Source organism: Saimiri boliviensis, chromosome 13 (genome assembly GCF_048565385.1).
Source record: "Saimiri boliviensis isolate mSaiBol1 chromosome 13, mSaiBol1.pri, whole genome shotgun sequence".
NCBI classification, from domain to species: domain Eukaryota; kingdom Metazoa; phylum Chordata; class Mammalia; order Primates; family Cebidae; genus Saimiri; species Saimiri boliviensis.
Window position 1 is genome coordinate 69,366,201 of NC_133461.1, and position 25,256 is coordinate 69,391,456.

Consider the following 25,256-nt stretch of genomic DNA (forward strand, 5'->3'; position numbering starts at 1 on the left):
AGGCGGGCGAATCAGGAGATCGAGACCATCCTGGCTCACCCCGTCTCTACTTAAAATACAAGAAAATTAGCCAGGCGTGGTGGCAGGCGCCTATAATCCTAGCTACTAGGGAGGCTGAGGCAGCAGAATCGATTGAACCCAGGAGGTAGAGGTTGTGGTGAGCCGAGATTGTGCCACTGCACTCCAGCCTGGGTTACAGAGTGAGAATCCGTCTCAAAAAAATAATAATAAAAAAAGTAAAAATAAAAGAAATAATTCTGCCCCTCAACCCATTAAGTATGCAATAAAACAGTTCTTAACTACTCAATGGTAGATGAATTTAATCGATAAAATTCCACTGAGGCTGGTTCTGTGTGAAAGCCCTACAGAATGTTGAAAGTATCAACCAAGTAGGCGATGTATATTAAGTTCCAGTAAACCCTTTACGGCTGTTTTCTGTAAAGTGTTAGAAATCACACTCTCAACAATTGCATCTTGCAGTAGAAACTACAACAGTGCCTTAAAATTTTAACAGTTTATTAAAATAAGATACTTTCTTATATACAGCTGGAATGGGGAGAAGGATGAAAAGCAACAGGACAAAAAGGAAGACAAAGAAATTGGAAAAGGGCCAGGCACGGTGCCTCACACCTGTAATCCCAGCACTTTGGGAGGCCGAGGCTGGCAGATCATGAGGTCAGGAGATCAAGATCATCCTGGCCAACATGGTGAAACCTTGTCTCTACTATTTAAAAAAAAAAAAAAAAATTAGCCAGGCGTGGTGGTGCGCACCTGTAGTCCCAGCTACTCGGGAGCCTGAGGCACGGGAATCGCTTTAATGGGGAGGCGGAGGTTGCAATGAGCCGAGGTCGCACCATTGCACTCCAGCCTGGCGACAGAGCAAGACTCCATCTCAAAAAAAAAAAGAAAGAAAGAAAGAAAGAAATTGAAAGAGGGTGGTCCGCGGTGGCTCACGCCTATAATCCCAGCACTTTGGAAGGCTGAGGCGGGTGGATCACTTGAGGTCAGAAGTTCAAGACAGCCTGGCCAACATGACAAAACCCTGTATCTACTAAAAATACAAAGAAAATTAGCCAAGTGTGACGAACACTTGTAATCCCAGATATCCGGGAGGCTGAGGCAGGAGAATCACTTGAACCCGGGAGGTAGAGGTTGCAGTGAGCCGAGATGGCACTACTGCACTCCAGCCTGGCAGACAGAGTGAGAAAGTCTGTCTCAAAAAAAAAAAAAAGAAAGAAATTGAAAGAGGAGAAGAAAGCTCCCCAAGCAACTTATTATAATTTCACTACAAGAAATACAAAACAACCCTTTAAAGTAACATCACTTTATTATTGGTTCATAATCTCATTTGTAAAAATGCAACATCTATGTGTGCCAAAGCCTGGAGAGGCAAACATGTAATTCCTTATGTGTGACACTATATACGTATAAATATAACTCTGTCCTCTTGAATGAAAACAAACATTCTCAAATTTTGCTATTTCAAAAATTTATCCTGTGTGGATTTTGAAAATACAGACTGGCTTAAAATATTTTGAACAAGCCAGGAAAAATAAAAATGAGTCTACTTTTATGGACAACACTACCACCTACTGGCTTTATGGGATACTGCTGTCCATTGCACATGGACAACTATGTACAGTCAAAAACGTTTTTATCTTTGCCTTACCCACCAGTACACAAGATAAATGGGTTAATAAACTGAGGAATCTATGAGCCATTCACCTGCTAACCCCGCATAGGGCAGTAAATAAATCTTGAAGACAACACAGGGAAGGAGCAAGTGAGTGAAGCAAAGAAAAGGAAATACAAACTTTATCTTTTAAAAGTTAATTTTTTTAATCATCCCTCTAATCAATGGAAAAAGATTCATTCTTTGTTTGTTGTTTGTTTGTTTGAGACGGAGTCTCACTCTGTCACCCAGGCTAGGATGCAGTGTTGCAATCTCGGCTTACTGCAACCTCTGCCTCCCGGGTTCAAACAATTCTTGTGCCTCAGCCTCCCAAGTAGCTGGGATTACAGGCACACACCACCATGCCTGGCTAATTTTTGTATTTTTAGTAAAGACAGGGTTTCACCATGTTGGCTAAGCTGGTCTCAAACTCCTGACCTCAAGTGATCCACCCACCTCAGCCTCCCAAAGTGCTGGGATTACAAGTGTGAGCCACTGCACCCGGCCAAAAGATGCATTCTTAAAAACAAATTTGCAACACTAGGATTTTCCTTGAGTGATGATTTTTTTTTAATGTACACATTTTAAGAGGGGAACATTACTGCACTGAATCACAGGAAGGTTATATCAACAGAAGGCCCTTTTTGTGTGTGTGCCAAGTACCAATTCATGGCTATGATATACTTAAAGTAAATATTTTTGCCTTTGTGAGCATATATGTAATTAAGTTGAGGCAAGATGATAAGTATAATATTGTGTCATATTCCTTCTCTACACAAAATAAAGGAAAACTTTTAAAATCCTGTCTTCTAAGTATAGTTATGCAGAAGGAACACTTGACACTTTTTTGGTATAAAGACTGTAACTTACTAACTTCTAAATGATTTTCAGTACTCCTTAAAATTTTGATAGGCCAGCCAGGCACAGTGGCTCATGCCCGTAATCTCAGCACTTTGAGAGGCTGAGGTGGTTAGTTTACCTGAGGTCAGGAGTTTGAGACCAGCCTGGCCAACATGGCAAACATCTCGACTAAAAATACAAAAGTAGCTGAATGTGGTGGCAGGTGCCTGTAATCCCGGCTACCCAGGAGCCTGAGGCAGGAGAATCACTTGAACCTGAGAAGCAGAGATTGCAGTGAGCTGAGATTGCACCACTGCACTTCATCCTGGGCAACAGAGCAAGACTTCGTCTCAAAGAAAAAAAAAAAAAAAAAAAAAAAAAAATCCAGAGATTCAAATGCCTTTATGTTCAGGATATTTTCTTCCTAATTTTAGTCATTGATTGTATTTTTACTCTGTGACTTCACATTTAAAATGTCTGAACGACTCAAATCAACATTTAAATGTCTTTTTTAGAGGGCTGTGAAGTCCAACCTGTTACTTGGAATATAATTTTTTTTGTTGATTTTATTTATTAAAAATTGAATCCTTGACTTTTTAAATATTTACTTATTATTCTTGTAGAATAAATGTACTTCATGCTTCATACTCTGGAGGTACTGGCTACGCTGCTCCGAGTCTTTCAGGGAGCACCATCACCGTGCAGCCCAAGCTTTTCCCAGATACTTTTGGACGAGTGCTCCTAAGAGGCACATTCACCTAGAAAAGTGCACCAGAAAGGAAAAAAAAAAGCATATTTTTCAGTGTTGTAATGTAAATTTTCATTGCCCACAACTGTAATACCTTCTACTTCTATAGTGATAGTTTATACTTTTCAAAATGTGCTTTTTAAGGCCAGGCATGGTGGCTCATGCCTGTAATCCCAGCACTTTGGGCGGCTGAGGCAGGCAGATCACCTGAGGTCGGGAGTTCAAGACCAGCCTGACCAACATGGAGAAACACTTGTCTCTACTAAAAATACAAAAAATTAGCTGGACATGGTGGCACATGCCTGAAATCCCAGCTACTGGGCAGGCTGTGGCAGGAGAATCACTTGAACCTGGGAGGCGGAGGTTGTGGTGAGCCGAGATGGAGCCATTGCACTCCACCCTGGGCAACAAGAGCAAAATTTCATCTCAAAAAAAAAGTGCTCTTTAGTCGTTCTACTTGAAGGGTCAGATATTACGTTTCCTATCTTACAGAGGAGAACATACAGTCATAGGACAAAATCCAGAAGCAGTAACTGAAACAGGTGGGACTGAAATCCAGGCCTCCTGACCAACTCAGCTCTTCCTCCTACATTACAGCATCCCTCTACACTCACACAGAGCAAGAATAAAGTCCTGAGGCCAGCTGTGGGGGCTCACACCTGTAATCCCAGCACTTTGGGAGGCTGAGGCAGTAGCATCAGTTGAGCTTACAAGTTTGGACCAGCCTGGGCAACGTGATGAAAATCCATCCCTATAAAAAATTAGCCAGGTGTGGTGGTGCACACCTCTAATCCCACCTGCTCAGGAGACTAAGGCACAAGAATTGCTTGAACCCAGGAGGCAGAGGCTGCAGTGAGCCAAGATCATGCCACTGCACTGCAGCCTGGGCAACAGAGTGAGACCTTGTCTCAAAAAAAAAAAAAAAAGAAAGAAAAAGAAAAAGAAAAAAAATTTTTTGAGGAAAAGTAGAGGATTGAGGTAAAATGTATGAACAGTAGTTCATGAGAGACCCTGGAAAATACTAGGCTAAGCAATAATCATGCTTCACCTTCTTAATGTGGTTCTACTTTTAAGACAATTATTTATAAACCAATTAGATAGAGGATGTTCTGATTCTGAATATAAGTGTAGTTATTACCTTCAACTCGTTAAGATTTGATTTGGAAAAGATCCCATAAATATGAATTTTAGGCCAAGCCACTATTTTATGCTTATGGAAATTGGAGCCTGCAAAAGTTAAGTGACTTACCCCAAATTACTGCTAGTTGTCCTGCGAAAATTCAAATACATTTCCTATAACACAAACTTTCCAAATCCTCTTTTATAGCCATATTACATAATTCTGATCAGATTTCAAACGTTAGGACAAGCAATAATTCTAGTGGGAAATAAAAAACAAAAGGCACAGAAATATCTTTTCTTTGAGACAGGGTCTTGAAGCCAAGGCTTAAGTACAGTGGCGTGATCTTGGCTCACTGCAACCTCTGCCTCCCAGGTTCAAGCAATCCTCCCACCTCAGCCTTCGAGTAGCTGGGACCATAGGCACACACCATCTGGCTAACTTTGGTATTTTTTGTGTGGTGACACCTGCCTAACTTTTGTATTTTTTTGTAGAGACGTCGTTTCACCATGTTGCCCAGGCTGGTCTGAAACTCCTGAACTCAAGTGATCTACCTGCCTCTTCCTCCCAAAGTGCTGGGATTACATGTGTGAGCCACCACAACTGGCTTAAAAATGGAGACTTCTCGATAAAATTTTAACACACCAGAGTTATATGTAAAGTGTTCAGACTGAATTATACTTTGCTGATGAAACAAGGCAAAAATTTTTTTTCAAGCCTTTATTATTTAATTTTTCCTGATTGTGTGCATGTGCGTGTGTAGAGACAGAGTCTCATTCTGTTGCCCAGGCTGGATGGAGTGCACCGGTGCGATCATAGCTCACTGCAATTTTAATTCCTTTGCTCAAAAGAATCCTCCCAGTTCAGCCTCCTGAGTAGGCTGGGACTACAGGGATGCACCACCACACCCTGCTAATTTTTAAAAACTTTTCGTAGGCAGGGCACGATGGCTAACACCTATAATCCTAGCACTTTGAGAGGCCAAGGCAGGCAGATCATATAGTCAGGAGATCAAGACCATCTTGGCTAACACAGTGAAACCCCATCTAAAAATACAAAAATTAGCTGGGTGTGGTGGTCCACACCTGTAGTCCCTCTACTCGGGAGGCTGAGGCAGGAGAATCCCTTGAACCCAGGAGGTGGAGTTTGCAGTGAGCCAAGATCCTGCCATTGTACTCCAGCCTAGGTGACAGAGCAAGACTTCATCTCAAAAAAAAAAAAACAAAAAAATGTAGAGAAGGGGTCTCAGTCTGTTGGCCAAGCTTGTCTCAAATTCCTGGGCTCAAGGGATCCTGCCACCTTGGCCTCCCAAAGCACTGAGATTATAGGTTTGAACCACTGTGCCTGGCTAATTTGTCCTGACTTTTTTTTTTTTTTTTTTTTTGAGATGAGGTCTCGCTCTGTTGCCCAGGCTGAAGTGCAATAATGCAGTCTCAGCTGATTGCAACCTCCGCCTCCCAGCAAGAGGTTCAAGCAATTCTCCTGCCTCAGCCTCCCAAGTAGCTGGGATTACAGGCACTGGCCATCACTCCCAGCTAATTTTTGTATTTTTAGTAAAGACCGGTTTCACCATTTTGGCCAGGCTGGTCTCAAACTCCTGACCTCAAGTGATCCACCCACCTTGGCCTCCCAAAGTGCTGGGATTACAGGCCTGAGCCACCACATCTGGCCTGTCCTAATCTGTATTGAGGAAAGATGGCCCTATCTTCTTGCTCAAAAAAGGTGTTTTTCCCTAATGTAGAGGTAGAGGTCTAGAGCTGCCCTTGGCTCTTGTATTCTACTTTGACCCTGCGAGAGCCTCATTTCTCTTCCAAGATCAGCTTGCAACCAACTTAAATATGGCTTCCCTTTAATTCAACTAGCTATTTAATCAATTCAGCACAATCTAAATGTGCTAACATGCTAGGCTTTAAGCTTTGCCTTAGTAATTTTTGTAGAAGCATATAGGTAAAAGTATAGGTGTGGTGGCATGTGCCTGTGGTTACAACTAGTCGGGAGGCTGAGGTGGGAGGAGGAGGTTTCAGTGAGCTGACATCATGCCTTATTCGTTAGTTGTGCTTTTCCCTTAGGATTTCCCCCAAACTATTCTGTTAACTGGAATTCTTGTCCTCCTGATCTTTTGTATAAACAGCCACTGATGGAGCACCATGTCCTTCCCTTATGTGCCATACATGTTCATGCCTCTCAGGAGCTAGAAATGTAACCCTCACTCCTACTCTCAACCTAGCAGTCATAATCTTCCTTGAGAGATGTTTTGGAAGAAAAATTATTGATATTGAAATTCATAAAAACATGACATCCCAGAGCTTAACCTAAAGTTATAAGAGAGTAAGATTTTTTTTTTTTTTTTTTTCGAGATGGAGTCTCACTCTGTCACCCAGGCTGAAGTACAGTGGTGTGATCTCAGCTCACTGCAACCTCTGCCTCCTGGGTTCTTGCAATTCTTCTGCCTCAGCCTCCCGAGTAGCTGGAACCACAGGTGCACACTGCCACATCTGGCTAATTTTTTGTATTTTAGTAGAGACAGGGTTTCACCGAGTTGCCCAGGCTGGTCTCAAACTCCTGCGCTCAGACAATGCGCCTGCCTTGGCCTTCCAAAGTGCTGGGATTACAGGTGTGAGCCACTGTGCCTGGCCAAGAGTGAATCTTTTAAACAAACTTGACACTATGGTTTTTTTTGTTTTTGTTTTTGTTTTTGAGATGGAGTTTCACTCTTCTTGGCCACTCTGGAGTGCAATGGCGCAATCTTGGCTCACCTCCACCCCCTACAACACCCCTCCCATACCACCACCGTTTCAAGGGATTCTCCTGTCTCAGCCTCCCAAGTAGCTGGGATTACAGGCATGTGCAACCATGCCTGGCTAATTTTGTATTTTTAGTAGAGACAGGGTTTCTCCATGGTCAGGCTGGTCTCGAACTCTCAACCTCAGGTGATCTGCCTCAGCCTCCCAAAGTGCTGGGATTACAGGCATGAGCCAATGTGCCCAGCCAACACTATTATTTTAATGGTATCAAAATTATTCCTTTGCGGCTGCGCACAGTGGCTCATACTTGTAATCCCAGTATTTTGGGAGACTGAGACAGGAGCAATGCTTCAGACCAGAAGTTAAAGACCAGTCTAAGCAACGTAGCGAGACCTCATCTCCACATACACACACAAAAGTGTTTAAAATTAGCCAGTCATGGTGGTGTATACCTATAGTCCTAGCTACTTAGGAGGCTGAGGCAAGAGGATCACTGAGCCCAGGAGTTCTAGGTTAAAGTGAACCATGATCATGCCGTTGCACTCCAGCCTGGGTGACAGAGTGAGACCCCAACTCAAAAAATTAAAGAATTATTATCTTGCAAAATTTGCTAAGTAATGATAATTCTTCAGCTGTGATATTGTCATAATGCCATGGATGTTTTCAGGGTTAACAAAATTGTACGGTATTCTTTTTTTTTGTTGGTTTTTTTTTGAGTCAGGGTCTCCCTCTGTTGCCCAGGCTGGAGTGCAGTGGTGCAGTCATGGCCCAGGGAAGCCTCTCGACATCCCATCTCAATTAATCCTCCCACTGCAGCCTGCTAAATAGCTGGGACTACAGGTGCACACACCACACCTGGTTAATTTTTTTCTGATTTTGGTAGAGATAGGGTTCTGCCACATTGTCCAAAGTGGTCTCAAACTCTTGGGCTCAATTGATCCACCTGCCTTCGCCTCCCAAAGTGCTGGAATTACAGACGTGAGCCACTACTACACCGGGCCTAAAAAAAAAAAAAAACAACTTTTGAATAGATTTATTCTACCACATTTAAAACAACCTCTGCTTATCATATACAATCTTAAAAATTCCATATATTATTGAAATTAAGCTAATATAAATCTCAATCTGATTCTGACAAATGAAGACGTATATGGAAAACAATACCAAACAAAAATAATATGTATATAGAAACCCTAGGGCAAACACTAAAACTCTCAAAAATTAGTGATTTTTTTTTATAAAAAGACAAAAAAGTGATAAAAATCATTAAAGAAATTAAAATGTTAAATTATAAAATATTCTTTTGGGCTGGGCATGGTGGCTCACTCCGGTAGTCCCAGCACTTTGGGAGGCTGCAGGAGGATTGCTTGAGGCCATGAGTTTAAGACCTGTATTTGAGTGAGACCCTGTCTCTACAAGAATTTTTAAAAGTTAGATGGGTTGGTGGTACACACCTGTAGTCCCACCAACTCGGGATGCTGAGGCCGGAGGATCTAATGAACCCAGGGGATCTGTTGAGCCTACGAGTTTAAGGCTGCAGTAAGCTATGATCACACCACTGCACTCTAGCCCTGACTACAGATTGAGACACTGTCTCTTGAAATTAAGAAAAGATAATATTCGCTTAACACAGAAGAAAGCAGTAGACCTGCAGGTGCTTTCTGATCTTTTTTTTAAAAAAAAAAAAAAAAACAGAACAAGAAAGCACTAAGGGAGAAATAAAGGGGAAAAAATGCATGAGATAAAACTAAAATGGCAAACACAAATCCAGCCATATCAATAATAACGTTAAATATGAATGGGGCGGCCAGACGTGGTGGCTCATGCCTGCAATCCCAGCAGTTTGGGAGGCTGAGGCGGGAAGATCACGAGGTCAGGAGATCGAGACCATCCTGGCCAACATGGTGAAACTTCGTCTCTACTAAAAATACAAAAATTAGCTGGGTGTGGTGGCGCATGGCCTGTAATCCCAGCTACTCGGGAGGTGGAGGCAAGAGAATCGCTTGAACCCAGGAGGCAGAGGTTGCAGTGAGCCAAGATCGCGCCCCTACATTCCAGCCTGGCAGCAGAGTGAGACTCCATCTCAATAAATAAATAAATAAATGTGGATGGGTCTGGACACAGTGGCATATGTCCATAATCTCAGCACTTTGGGAGGCCGAGGCAGGTAGATCAGGAGTTCGAGACCAGCCTGGCCAACATAGTGAGACCCTGTTCTTATGTGGTGGTGCAGGCCTCTAATTCCAGCTCCTTGGGAGGCTGAGGCAGGAGAACCACTTGAACCTGGGAGGCAGAGGTTGCAATGATGAGATCTCACCAGAGCACTCCAGACTGGGAGACAGAGCGAGACTCTGACCCTCCCCACCCTCTTTAAAAAAAAGTGTATGGAGTTTGGGTGCAGTTGCAGATGCCAATAGTCCCAGCACTTTGGGAAGCCAAGGCGGGCAGATCACTTGAGGTTAGGAGTTGGAGACCAGCCTGCCAACAAGGCAAAACCCATCTCTACCCAAAAATACAAAAACTAGCCAGGCGTAGTAGGGCACACCTGTGGTCCCAGCTATGGAGGCTAAGGCAGGAGAATCGCTTGAACCCAGGAGGCAGAGGTTGCAGGGAGACAAGATTGCACCATTGCACTCCAGCCCGGGTGACAAGAGTAAGTCAGTCTCTATCGCGCGCACGCGCGCGCACACACACACACACACACACACACACACACACACACACACAAAGCGAATGGACTTAATGCAATCGAAAAGTTAAAACTGTCAGACTAGATTAAAAAAGAAGATTCAATTTGTCTACCGAGCAAGATACACTTTATTCTTTTTTTTTTTTTTTTGAGACAGAATCTGTTTTTTTGAGACAGTCTCACTCTGTTGCCCAGGCTTGAGTGCAGTGGAGAGCGATCTCAGCTCAGTGCAGCCTCCACCTCCTGGGTTCAAGCGATTATCCTGCCTCAGCCTCCAGAATAGCTGGGATTACAGGCACACACTATCATGCCCAGCTAATTTTTGTATTTTTAGTAGAGATGGGGTTTTGCCATGTTCAGCAGGCTGGTCTGGAACTCCACAACTCAGGTGATCTGCCTGCCTGGGCCTCCCAAAGTGCTGGGATTACAGGCGTGAATCACTGCACCTGGCCTAAAAATTACACTTGAGATTCAAAGATACAGATGAATTAAAAACAATGGAGGGCCAGGTGCGGTGGCTAACTCCTGTAATCCCAGCACTTTGGGAGGCCAAGACAGGTGGATCATGAGGTCAGGAGATCGAGACCATCCTGGCCAACATGGTGAAACCCCGTCTCTACTAAAAATGCAAAAATTAGCCAGGTGTGGTGGCACGCGCCTGTAGTCCCAGCTACTCTAAAAGCTGAGGCAGGAGAATTGCTTGAACCCAGAAGGCGGAGGTTGCAGTGAGCTGAGATTGTGCCACTGCACTCCAGCCTGGGTGACAGAGTGAGACTCCGTCTCAAAAAGAAAAAAAAATTATGGAAAAAGATAAATAGCAATCACAAGAACGCTATAGTGGTTATAGTAATATCAAACAAAATATATTTTAATATAAAAAAGTTAAATACATATAAGAACATTTTATAATGTTATGAGGTCATCCAGACAGATACAGACATGCATAACATATCACCAAATAATTATAAACATGCATGACAGAGCACCAAAATATGAGGCAAAAACTACATAAACGAAGGAAGAAATAGACAATTCAACAATAATAGTTAAGACTTCAATACTCTACTTTCAATAATAGAACAACTAGGATGAAACAATGGACAGATCAGTAAGGAAATAGTTGAATGGCACTCACCAACCAGACCTAACAGACATCTATAGAATACTCCGTGCAACCATAATAGAATATATGTTCTTCTCAAGTGTGCATGGAAACATCCTCCAGAATAAACTGTATGCGAGGCCATAAAACAAACCTCAATAAATTTAGAAGAGCAGAAATAATACAAAGTATGTTTCCCAACTATAGTAGAATGAATTACAAATCAATAGTAGGGAAAAGAAAAACTGGCAAATATGTGAACATTAAACAACACACTCCTGGCCAGACACGGTGGCTCACATCTATAATCCCAGCACTTTGGGAGGCTGAGGAGGGCGGATCATGAGGTCAGGAGTTCAAGACCAGTCTGGCCAAGATGGTAAAACCCCATCTCTACTAAACATACAAAAATTAGCCGGGCATGATGGCAGGCACCTGTAATCCCAGCTACTCAGGAGGGTGAGACAGGAGAATCACCTGAACCTGGGCGGCAGATTTGCAGTGAGCAGAGATCGTGCCACCAAACTCCAGCCTGGGCAACAGGGTGAGACTCCATTAAAAACAAACAAACAAACAAACAAAAAAACTCCTAAATACCCAATGGATTAAAGAAGAAATCAAAAGGAGAATGAGAAGATACTTTGAGATGAATGGACAACATAACGAAACTTATAGGATGCTCCAAAGGCAGGGCTTAGAGGAAAATGCGTAGCTGTGAATGACTAAAAAAAGAAGTAAGATCTCAAATCAATAACCTAACCTTCCACCTTAAGTTACTGGGGGAAAAAAAAAAAAAGAAACTAAACCTCAAGTAAGAATGAAGGAGGCCAGGCGCAGTGGCTCATACCTGTAATCCCAGCATTTTGGGAGGCCAAGTCAGGTGGATCACTTGAACTTAGGAGTTTCAACATGGTGAGACCACATCTTTACAAAAATTAGCTGGGCCTGCCTGTAGTCCCAGCTACTTGGGAGGCTGAGGGGGAAGATCAATTGAGGCTGGGAGGTCCAGGCTGCAGTGAGCCATGATCCTGCCACTGCACTCCAGCCTGAGTGACAGAGAGACACCCTGTCTCAAAAAAAAAGTAAAGAAATATGCTGGGAAGCATAGCGAGATCTTGTCTCTACAACAAATATTTAAAATTTAGCTGGGTACGGTGAAACATGCTTATAGTCCTACCTACTTGGGAGGCTGGGGCAGGAGGATCACTTGAGCACAGGAATTCAAGGTTGCAGCAAGCTATGATTATGCCACTGCACTTCAGCCTGGGTAACAGAGTAAGACTCTGCCTCAAAAAAGAGAGAGAGAGAAAGAGAGAAGGAAGGAAATAATAAAAATTGACAAAATGAACAAGTCTATCTAGATTGACAGAGAGAGAGAGAGATGACTCCAGTTACTGGAATCAGAAACTAAATGGGACATTACCAGTGTCCTTATAGAAATAAAAAGGAACATAAAGAAATGCTATGAAAATTAGATAACTTACATGAAATGACAAATTCCTACAGAGAAGCAAACTACCAAAACTGGCTCAAAAAGAATAGGCAATCTGGTGTAACAAGTGAATAGACTGAATTAGTAATCAAAAAAAAAAACAACCTACAACGTAAAGCCCAGGCCCAGATGGCTTCTGAATTCTACCAAAGTAAGTCAATATCACTTATTTGCAAACTTTTCCAAAAAATGGAAGTGGAGGGGAACACTTTCCAGCTCACTTTATGTGGCCAGTATTACTCTGATAGCAAAATCAGACATATATCACAAGAAAAGTAAAATACAAACCAGAAACTTTTATGAATATACGTGCAAAAATCCTCAACAAAATACTACCAAACTGAATCTAGCAACATTTAATGATTATGCTAAAGCATTAGCACCATATTGGTGGAATAAAAATAAAAAATCACACGATCATCTATCTCAACAGACACAGAAGGAGCATTTGACAAAATCCAACACCTTTCCATGATAAAAACAGTTGAGAAAGTCGGGGCAGAAGGGAACTTCCTTGACCTGATAAAGGCATCTATGAAAAAAGCACAGTTAACATCATCATACTCAATGGTGAAAGAATGAATGCTTTCCCCCTAAGATCAGGAAAAAGACAAGAATGACTACTCTCACCATTTCTATTAACCAGGAGGTTCTACCCAGGGCAATCAGGCAAATAAATGAATAATTAATAAGACAACCAGGTTGGAAAGACAGAAGTAAAACTATATTTGCAAAGTGCATATAAATAACAATGCTAAGGAATTCACTAAAAAACAAAAACAAAAACAAAAACAAAAAAAAAACAGCTATTAAATAAGTTCCACAAGGTTGCAGGATAGAAGACCAATATAAAAAAATCAATAGTCTTTTTTTTTTTTTTTTTTTTTTTTTGAGACAGTCTCACTCTATCGCCCAGATTGGAGTGCAGAGGCACAATCATGGCTCACTGCAGCCTCAATCTCCCAGGCTCAGGTGATCCTCCCACCTCACTCCCAAGTAGCTGATACTACAGGATCTCACCACCACATGTGGCTAATATTTTGTATGTTTAGTAGAGATGGGGTTTTGCCATGTTGCCCAAGCTGGTCTGGAACTCCTGGGCTCAAGGTGATCTGCCTGCCTTGGCCTTCCAAAGTGTTGGGATTACAGGCATGAGCCACCGTGCCCAGCCAAAAATAGTCTTTTTAATGCACTTGCAAAGAATGAGCTGAAAATAAAAAATAAAACAATTCCATTTGTAATAACATGGAAAATAATAAAATAAGAATAAATTTAACAAAAGTAAATGCAAAATTTATACTCTGGAAACTACAAAACAGTGTAAGTTGTTGAAGGAAGATCTGAGTAAGTAGAAAAACAAATCATGTCCATGAATCAGAACTTTTAACATTGTTAAAATGGTAATATTTCCCATCAGAATCCCAGCTGAGTCTTTTTTACAGATAGGGTTTTGCTCTGCTGCCCAGGCTGGAGTGCTGCTCACTGCAGCCTCCATCTATGCTCAAGGAATCCTCCTTCCTCAGCCTCTCCCAATAGCTGGGACTACAGGTGTGCACCACCATGCCCAGCTTTTTTTTTTTTTTTTTTTTTTTTTTTTTTTAAATAATAATAGAGATGGGTTCTCACTATGTTGCCCAGGCTGATCTCAAACTCCTGGGCTCCTAGTGATCTTCCCACCTCAGCCTCCCTGGGATTACAGGTGTGAATCGTCATGCCCAATTTTTTTCATTTTTTGTAGAGATGCGGTCTCCCTATGTTGCCCAAGCTAGTCTCTAACTTCTGGGCTCAAGTGATCCTCCCACCTCGACCTCTCAAAGTGTTGGTATTACAGGTGTCAGCCAGGACACCCAGCTCCAGCTCACTTGTTGAAGAAAATGACAAGCTGATTGCAAGGAACCCAGAACAGCCAAAACAATCTTGAAAAAAGTTAGAGGACTTGAAACTTTTAAAATACATCCCAATTTCAGCACTTACTACAAAGCAGTGATAATAAAAATATGTAGTACTGGCACAAAAAATAGACTGGCACATCAAGAATAAAATACAGAGGCCAGAAGTAGACCCACACATCTATAGTAAAGGGATTTTCAATCCATTCAATAGGGGAAAAAATGACCTCTTCAAGAAATGGTGCTGGAATGACTGAATATGTATATGCAAAAATTAACTGAAAATGGATCAAACACCTAAGTGTGACCGTTCAAACTTTAGAAGAAAACATAAGGGTAAATCAAGACCTTGGATTTGGCAACAAATTCTTCTATATAACACCAAAACTATGAACAAAAACAAATAGATCCAATTAAAAACTTCTATACTTAAAAGGACACAACGAAGAAAGAAAAACGGGCTGAGTGTGGTAGCTCATGCCTGTAATCCTAGCACTTTGGGAGGCTGAGGCGGACAGATCACCTGAGGTCAGGAATTCGAGACCAGCTAGGCCAACATGGCAAAATTCCCCTACTAAAAATACAAAAATTAGCTGGGCATGGTGGCTGGCACCTGTAATCCCAGTTACTCAGGAGGCTGAAATAGGAAAATCACTCGACCTGGGAGGCAGAGACTGCAGTAAGCCAAGATGACACCCTTGCACTCCAGCCTTGGCAACAGAGCAAGACTTGGTCTCAAAATAAATAAATAAAATAAAAATAGTCATGGTGGCAGATACTGTAGTGCTAGCCACCTGGGAGGCAGGGGTGGGAGGATGACCTGAGACGGGGAGGTCAAGGCTACAATGTCATGATCAAGCTACTACATTCCAGCCTGGGTGAAGAATGAGACCCTATCTCAAAAAACAAACCAACAAACAAACCTGAATTCTAGAACTCATCTGCTACTAAAGATATGTATCCTTGGGCAGAGAACTTAACTTTTTTCTATCTCCCTTTCATTAGTCAAGGAATTAAATGAATTGGAAGACCTAAGATTCCTTTCAAGTCCAAAATTCTATAATTCCAGACCATGAAAAAAAAAAACATACTATAAAAAATGCATATTTTAGAGTATGTTTTAGAGCACAAATCTAAATTCAGTAGAATCAGAAAAAGAAATATTTCATTTTATAGAAATATACTTAGCAGCGGCCCGGTGCAGTGGCTCATGTCTGTAATCCCAGCACTTTGGGAGGCCAAGTCAGGCGGATCACACGGTCAGGAGTTCAAGGCCTGACTGGCCAACGTGGTGAAACCCCATCTCTACTAAAAAATACAAAAATTAGCTGGGCATGGTGGCTCGTGCCTATAATCCCAACTACTTGGGAGGCTGTGGTAGGAAAATTGCTTGAACTGGGACCCGGGAGGCAAAGGTTGCAGTCAGCCAAGCTCGTACCACTGCACTCCAACCTGGGCTACAGAGGGAGACTCCATCTCAAAAAAAAGAAAGAAATATACTCAGCACCATAAGACGGAGCAAACAACAAAAATGCCAGTTAAGAACATTCTCCCCTTTTCTTCTAACATCCATGACTTTTTTTTTTTTTTTTTTCAGATGGAGTCTCCCTCTGTTGCTCAGGAGGCTGGAGTGAAGTGGTGCGATCTCAGCTCACTAAAATCTGCCTCCCAGGTTCCAGTGATTCTCCTGCCTCAGCCTCCTGAGTATCTGGGATTACAGGCACGTGCCACCACACCCAGCTAATTTTTTGTATTTTTAGTAGAGATGGGGTTTTGCTGTGTTAGCCAGGATGGTCTCAATCTCCTGACCTCGTGATCTGCCCATTTCAGCCTCCTAAAGTGCTGGGATTACAGACGTGAACCACCACGCCCAGGCCATCCATGACAATTAACACTGGTATCAAGTAGTTAATACACAAACTAAGTATGTCAAATGTAATTACAATGAATATACCACCCAAATCTCTAAAGATTAAACAGTCAATACCCATACTTAGGTGCACTAACGATTATAACTGAATTTGTGCTTTAAATGTAGAATATGCATAAACAGTATGTCAGGGCTCTTCAAAATGGGATGGCCTCTTTTATATGTGTTTGGCTGTTTTTTTTTGTTTTTGTTTTTGTTTTTTTTTTGAGACGGAGTTTCGCTCTTGTTACCCAGGCTGGAATGCAATGGCGCGATCTCGGCTCACCGCAACCTCCACCTCCTGGGTTCAGGCAATTCTCCTGCCTCAGCCTCCTGAGTAGCTGGGATTACAGGCACGCGCCACCATGCCCAGCTAATGTTTTGTATTTTTAGTAGAGATGGGGTTTCACCATGTTGACCAGGATGGTCTCGATCTCTTGACCTCGTGATCCACCCGCCTCGGCCTCCCAAAGTGCTGGGACTACAGGATTGAGCCACCGCGCCTGGCCTGTGTTTGGCTGTTTTAAGATTTTATATAGCCTTTGGCTAATCTCAAATTAATTCTCAAATACCAACTGCTAGAAAGCAATGCTACTTTCACTGATTAATGGTTAACACTGTTCAAAACAGATCATCTAACTGCTGTATTTACCTACTTAAGTTGAAAGCGTTATCTGAGAATCACAAAAAATTTATCAAATTGCAAACTGCAGTACAACCTAAGCTATTTTCTTGTTTAGTAGAGCATGAAATCAGAAGCGTAAATTTAAACAACTGATGGTCATAATTAATGCTTTCTGATGGTCAGATATTTGGCAGAGAATATTATTTTATTAACAACTGTTAATCAGTAGAAAACTGGTTTCAAATGTGTGTACTTTCTACAACTTCCAGGACGTGTTTTTGCATGTCCTAATTAAAAATGTACACCTCAATATTATAAATAAAATTTCTTTTTGGGACAGAATCTTGCTGTCTCCAGGCTGCAATGCAATGGCACCATCTCGGTTCACTGCAACATCTGCATCCTGGGTTCAAGCAATTCTCCTGCCTGGGTAATTTTTTGTATTTTTAGTAGAGATAGGGTTTTGCCATGTTAGCTAAGCTGGTCTCAAACTCCTGACCTCAGGTGATCCACCCACCTCAGCCTCCCAAAGTGCTGGGATTATAAGTGTGAGCTACCATGCCCCAACCTAGAAAAAATTTTGAAGGCACTTGGAGTGTTCAGTTAGTTAAGTAAACTTTAGTAAAGTTTGTTTGTTTGTTTGTTTTTGAGACAGGGTCTCACTTGGTCCCCCAGGCTAGGAGTGCAGTGGTGAGATCAGAGCTCACCGCAGCCTTAAACTCCTAAGCTTGGGGGTCCTCTTGCCTCAGCCTCCTGTGTAGTTGGGACTAGAGACATGTGCCATCAAACCCAGCTATACATTTTTTGAAACGGGAGTTTTGCTCATTGCCCAGGTTGGAGTGCAATGGCACAATCCTGGTTCACCGAAACCTCTGCCTCCTGGGTTCAAGGAATTCTCCTGTCTCAGCCTCCCGGGTTCAAGGGATTCTCCTGTCTCAGCCTCCCGAGTAGCTGGGATTACAGGCATGCACCACCACGCCCAACTAATTTTGTATTTTTAGTAGAGATGGGATTTCTCCACGTTAGTCAGGCTGGTCTCGAACTCCTGACCTTACGTGTTCCACCTGTCTCGGCCTCCCATAGTGTTGGGATTACAGGTGTCAGCCACCCTATCTGGCCCCAATATTTTATTTTTCATAGAGATGCGATCTCACAATGTTGACCAGGATGGCTCAAATTTTTATTCAATAGGTTCATGCTTGAGTAATGAAAAATGACGTTTCTGGGTTTCTGATATTTTTCGATTAAATAGACAAAAATACACATATAACATAGAGGGGACTATTGGTATGCATATTGTCAAGAGCAACACTTTAGAGGCATTGTTTTTAAAATTTTACATTTTTAATAGAAAAACAACTTTTATGACAGCTAAATATACAAGGTAAATTTAATTCTTAAAAAGAAAAATTGGCCAGGCGTGGTAGCTCCCAGCACTTTGGGAGCCCAAGATGGGTGTATTACTTGAGGTCAGGAGTTTGAGACCAGCCTGACCAACATGGGGAAACCCCATCTCTACTAAAAATACAAAATTAGCCAGGCATGGTGGTGCATGCCAGTAATCCCAGCTACTTGGGAGGCTGAGGCAGGAGAATGGCTTGAACCCGGAAGGCAGAGGTTGTGGTGAGCGAAGATAGTGTCATTGCACTCCAGCATGGGCAACAAGAGCAATACTCTGTCTCAAAAAAAAAACAACAAAAATTATTAGAAGAATAGCAGACTTCTAGTGGTAAATGCACTGAAATAACCTATAGAAGTCTTTCTCTTTTTTTTTTTTTGAGATGGAGTCTTGCTCTGACACCTAGGCTGGAGTGCAGTGGCACGATCTCAGCTCACCGCAACCTCTACTTCCTGGGTTGAAGTGATTCTCCTGCCAACATGCCTGGCTAATTTTTGCATTTTCAGTAGAGATGGGGTTTCACTATGTTGGTCAGGCTGGTCTCGAACTGTTGACCTCATGATTCGCCCACCTCAGTCTCCCAAAGTACTGGGATTATAGGCATGGGCCACTGCACCTGGCCAAAAATAAGTCTTTAGAGAAAAATATTAATGCCAGACTCTATTAAAGTGCATAAAAAGCATATTTATTATAGAGTTTATATCAAAAGTACATTTGAAACACATGTTACTCTGCTACAATAAGGTGGGAAGCCCAGCCTCAATGCTAATACAGTCTTGATCTTAATATAATCTGTCTCTTAGTACATACCTCATAGTTGTCTCAAAAGCTGAAAATTACAAGCAATTTTCTGTTGTTAGCTTTATTCATAATTTTGGCAAAAGAGTTTTTAAAGTTTTTGTTTTCTTCTTTGAGATGGGGTCTCACTCTGACATCCAGGCTGGAGTGCAGTGGCATAATCTTCCAGGTTCAAGTGATTCACCCACCTCAGCCTCCCAAGTAGCTGGGACCACAGAATGCACAATCACACTATGCTATTTTTTAAAATTTTTTCTAGAGATGGGGCCTTGCTATATTTGCCCAGGCTGGTCTTAAACTCTTCAACACAAGAGATTCTCCTGCCTCAGCCTCCAGGTCAGTACTTCAGAGTACTGGAATTATAGGTGTGAGCCACTATGCTCAGCCAAAAAAAAAAAAAACAACTTTAATTATTATTTTGCTAATTCTCTACAGTCATGTCAGTCTCATAAGAAACATCTGATTACTACTTTTTATGAAAATTGTGGAAGAGGAGTTGTAATATTTCCAGACTTTTAAAACAAACTGAATCATAAGTATTTATTATATACATAAAATAAAACAGAAAGTAGATTTTTTATGGAGATGGGGGGTTTTCTCTCTATGGTCCCAGACTGGTCTTGAGCTCCTGGCCTCAAATGATCCTCTGGCCTTAGCCTCCCAAAGTCCTGGGATTATAGGTGTGAACCACCACACCTGGCCCAAAAAGTAAATTTAAGACACTTTAAGATTTTAATTTTCAAAAAACAAAATCATTTTCTTTGTAGGGGTGAATTAAAATGATGAAAATAATTAGTAACTTGGATAGCCAACTGGTACAGAGTTACTTTCTTAAGACCAATGGATGAAGCAACTAAATGAAGAACTACACACATCAAAGTGAATGAAGATAATTTGGAAAAAAAAAAAAAAAAAAAAAAAGACTTAAAAAGAACTATGCACAGAAGTGCTAAATTGACAGTCAAACCCCTCAAATCACGTATCATGCAGCTTCTTGCAAAACGTTGAATTGCTGGTCTTTTTTTTTTTTTTTTTTTTTCTTGAGATGAAGTCTCACTCTGTCACCCAGGCTGGAGTGCAGTTGTGCAATCTCAGTTCACTGTAACCTCCACCTTCTGGGTTCAAGCTATTTTCCTGCCTCAGCCTCCCACGTAGCTGGGATCACAAGGCGCGTGCCACCACACCTAGCTATTCTTTTTGTTTGCTTTAATTGAGATGGAGTCTCATTCTGTTGCTTATGCTGGAGTGCAGTGGCATGATCTCGCCTCACTGCAACCTCCACCTCCTGGGTTCAAATGATTCTCCTGCCTTAGCCTCCCAAGTAGCTGGGATTACAGGTGTGAGCCACTGCACCCAGCCTAATTTTTGTATTTTTAGTAGAGACAGGGTTTCACCATATTGCCTATACTGGTCATGAACTCCTGACCTCAAGTGATCTACCTGCCTCAGCCTCCCAGAGTGCTGGGATTATAGGCATAAGCCACTGCACTGGGCCTTAAAAACTTTTTTCAGTGGCCTCATGCAATCAATCTCTCATTTAAATTAGTCACATATATGCTGATGTTTTCGTCACAATGAAAAGGAAAAAAGAGGTTTCAGAAAACAGAATCCATGAAGAGGCTAGTAATGAATCCTCTGAACACAGAAAATCAGCGATACACTGCTAATATCACAATATCATAACAAAGAGGTATAATAAATTTTTTCTAAAATACCCAATTCATTTTTACAACAAATCACACTGATAAATGTTTCTAATTGATTCATGTATTTTCATGTGAGGTTATTAATATTTATGCTTTTCTGGTATTAGTTTTTTCCTACTCTTACTTCAAGGTCTGACCATAAATTTCTGGATTGTCTCAAATATCCCAAGGGCCAGGAATAAGCCACAAATGTGGCAATTCATCAACATTTATTTTCACCAGTGCAATAACTAAATCTGTCATGAGGTTAATTTCTCCTAATTTGTATAAAATAATCCCATTAATCTATGAAAAATCATGATCATATTGATTTTTCTAGGGCTTAAACCCTTAGACAAATCTCTCTGATTACTTTTTAGTGTAAAGAAAACTGAGTGCATTTTATATTAATATTTAAACTACTGATACCTGTAAACAAAGCAGCATTTATTAAAATAGAATATACACTTAATTTATACTAAATTCCATGGTGATTTTTATACAAATTTTTCATCCTTAATTTTTAAAGGAACACATGATTTTTCTAAACATTACCAGTCAAGTATATACAAAATTGAAATATGTCATTCAAGCCAGATTGTGATTTTAAAATAACAAACCTCTAAATAGCTAAATAATGTACAATGTGTAAAATTCTAATTAAACACAGGTATAATTCTTATAGAAATGTTGGCCCTATAATACCGAGCGATATTTACAAGCAAACATGATCCAAACAGCACATGCAGATTCAGGGTAAGTAAACACTCGGACACGAACTGCCAGTCGCACTTGGTCTCCACGGCAACAGATTATTTCTTCACAGAAAGGAGATCTATTTAAGAAAAAAAAAAAATTCAATTAAGAAGTGACCATGCACTTTACTTTCTTATTTCCAAGTAAATCAGTATTTAAAATAATTTTTTCAGGCTAGGCACGGTGGTTCATGCCTGTAATCCCAGAACTTTGGAAGGCTGAGGCAGGTGGATCACCTGAGGTCAGGAGTTCAAGACAAGCTTGGCCAACATGGTGAAACCCCATCTCTACTAAAAATTACAAAAATTAGCCAGATGTGGTGGCAGATGCCTGTAATCCCAGCTACTTGGGAAGTTGAGGCAGGAGAATTGCTTGAACCCGGGAGGCAGAGGTTGCAATGAGCTAAGATTGTGCCACTGTACTCCAGCCTGGGCAACAGACTGAGACTCCATCTCAAAAATAAATAATAAATAATTTTTTCAAATTCTGTCAATGCTATCAAAGACACTGTAATATTGGTCAAGCTATTCAAATCACAGGCTATTTCCATACTGTCCAAACAAAATCAGAGATACCTGACTGAGACTGTACCAAAATCACTGGGAAAATAATCCCAGACTATCTAGGGCTACATTTCAGACCTAATGAATCAAAATCTGTGGCAAGGAGGGTAAATCATTGTAAAAGATCCCATGTGACTCTGATGTCATTCCTAAATAACTACCAGATTAGGCCAGGTACAGTGGCTCGTACCTGTAATCCCAGCACTTTAGGAGGCCAAGGTGGGAAGACTGCTTGAGCCCAGGAGTTTCAAGACCAGCCTGGGCAACACAGGAAGACCCCCATCTCTACAATATAAAGAAAAAAAAAATAGCCAGGTATGGTGGTGCATGCCTGTGGTCCCAGTTGCTTGGGAGGGTGAGGTGGAAGGATCATAGGCCCAGGAAGTCAAGGCTGCAGTGAGCCATAACTGTGTCACTGTACTCCAGTGTGGACAGCACAGTGAGACCTTGACTTGGGAAAAAAAGAAATGAAAATAAAAAAAACCCCTACCACTATGATCTCTAAGATTCCTAAACTGAAAACATGATTCCATAAATTACACCTTACCGAAGACATGTGGCAAATGCACGTCTTGCATTTCTATAGACAAAATGTATTGGGAACCCTTTAAATGTATGACCATCAGGTACAGCCCTTCTTATGGCATCTTGAAATTCTTCATTGCCTGCTGATATACTTGTTGTACGCTCAAATTCATAAGAAGCCAAAGCTGGTGATAAAAGGTAGGACAGCTGGTCTTCCCAAACAGTAGTGAGACCAAGATCCTATAAGCAATCAAGAGAAAAAGAAAAAGTGAAATACATTAATAGTTTTTAAACCAGCTAAATAAAAATGCTGATTATTTTAATGTATACCAAGAAAAGATTTTTAAAAGCTATCATAATATTTAATAATTACAAGGATGCATAGAAATAAAAGTCAGATAAAAGGAACTATAGGTGATCAGATTTTACTTCGTAGAAAAACCAAACATTCAAAACAATGATGTTCATGAAGGCTCCAAATCCTGTACTTCTTTAATATCTACTAGAAAATACTATATGAAACAGTCCTAATATGGAGGAGACAGTGTTAGTGAATTTTGAGATATTTTACTTAACTTTAAAGAGTTTAAGATTGAATCTGTTTACTAAAGACTGACTGTTCCTACCATAAACTGAACTGCAGAGGGGAGCAAAGTCAACAAATGAATCCTCTATGTAATTTAACAAATATTTACTGAACATGTACTCTATAAAACTTGGTGTAAGAGATAAAAAGATGAAGACATGTTATAGGCCCCTAGGGAGCTTAAAATATATTTCTATAAAACGTTAAAAACATGATTCCATTTATTATTATTTTTTTAAATTTTTTGAGACAGAGTCTTACTCTGTTGCCCAGGCTGGAGTGCGGTGGTGCGATCTTGGCTCACTGCAACTTCTGTTTCCCAGGTTCAAGCAATTCTCTGGCCTCACCCTCCCGAGGACTACAGGTACGCGCCAGCACACCCAGCTAATTTTTGTATTTTTAGTAGAGACAGGGTTTCACCATGTTCGCCAGGCTGATCTCAAACTTCTGACTTCAAGTGTTCCACCCACCTTGACCTCCCAAAGTGCTAAGATTTACAGGTGTGAGCCACTGAGCCCAGCCCATGATTCCATTTATAACACCAAATGACCTATTGCTACCTAGACACATGAAGTTAAAAATAATATTGTTACAAATATAAAAAAATTCTCAAAATTCTAGATATTTTGATTATCGTAATAGATGTTTGGCATTTCCTTATTTTACATTCAAGGTAACTCATCACAAATGATCTCAAAGGTCCATGATTAACAATGCTTTTCCCGTGGCAAAATGCGAACCTTTGCTGATTTACAGGCACCCTTAACTTAAGTAGTGATCAACACTGGCATCTATCACAGCTTTTCTTTCTTTTTCCATAAACAGTAATTCCCTTTTTTGTGTGTGTGTGACAGGGTCTTACCCTGTCACCCAGAATGGAGTGCAGTGGCATAATCTCGGCTTACTGCAACTTCTGCCTCCCCAGCTCAAGTGCTTCTTTCACCTTAGCCTCCAAGTAGCTGGGACTATAGGCATGTGCCACCATGCCCGGCTAATTTTTGTATTTTTTTGTAGAGATGGGGTCTCACCCAGGCTGGTCTTGAACTCCTGAGCTCAAGTGATCCAACCATCTCAGGCTCCCAAATCCCACCTGTAATCCCAAACTACTGGGATTACAGGTGTGAGATACTGTGCCTGGCCAAAAGTAATTCTTATAAAATAAAATACTGCTTTTATTTATAAGCAGAACCTAAGAAAAGAAAGCTAAGGTAATACAAGAGATGGAAGGAAAGAGAAAGTAATAAGGGGCTTTCATTTCCAGCAATATAATGGACCAAAGATCTCCTGATCAACTCTTGCTTAAAAACATACTACAAACTCCAGATTTTCCAAAAGATACATTTAAATGCTTTGATGAGTTGACAAGCAAATAAGGCGCGCGCGCGTGCACAAACACAAACACAAACACACACACACACACACACACACACACTTTAAGACGGATTTTTGGTCTTCTTGGCCAGGCTCGAGGGCAATGGCACAATCTCGGCTCAACACACCTCCAATTCCTGGGTTCAAGCAATTCTCCTGCCTCAGCCTCTCAAGCAGCTGGAATTACAGGCATGTGCCACCAGGCCCAGCTAATTTTATATTTTTAGTAGAGACAGGGTTTCTCCATGTTGGTCAGGCTGGTCTCAAACTCCCAACCTCAGGTGAATTGTCCACCTCAGCCTCCCAAAGTGCTGGGATTATAGGCATTAGCCACCGTGCCTATAATAAGGAATATATTAGCGGCCAAAGCTAACAGTAATTGGGAACCCAGAGAACACGTCTGATAAATCAGTTTGCCTTTGACAGCCTCAAAGAACACAGAAAACACCCAAGGTAGAAAGTGGAATAAGGAACCCCAAAAGGTGAATCAGACATAAATCTTTTGTAGGAATTTTGGATTCTAGTCTTTTGATGGTAGTATGTATTTCAAATAACTTTTCCCATGCCACAGCTTCAATGTCTTAATGTTTTCTTTTGATGAACTTAAGTCTGTAAAATATATTACTCTTTTCCTTTATAATACTTTTTATGTCTTCCTTAAGGCACTTTACAAAGGAAATCTACATGCTATTAGACAAGAGGCTTGATCTGGCTGGGCGCAGTGGCTCACGACTGTAATCCCA

General features: G+C 41.2%; 1 protein-coding gene across 3 annotated transcripts in view; it reads right to left on the reverse strand.

Moving 5' to 3' along the window:
- Positions 1–20,042: 20,042 nt before the first annotated feature.
- CEP76 (centrosomal protein 76) overlaps positions 20,043–25,256 on the reverse strand; it is a 29,635-nt gene continuing 24,421 nt past the window's right edge. For all 3 annotated transcript variants that reach the window (XM_074383786.1, XM_074383787.1, XM_003924866.4), the window contains exons 11-12: positions 22,579–22,796; positions 20,043–21,547 (exon numbers count right to left, since the gene is read on the reverse strand). In XM_074383786.1, coding sequence (XP_074239887.1) covers positions 21,409–21,547; positions 22,579–22,796 — 357 coding nt within the window. In that variant the 3' untranslated portion in view covers positions 20,043–21,408. The remainder of the gene's footprint in view (positions 21,548–22,578; positions 22,797–25,256) is intronic.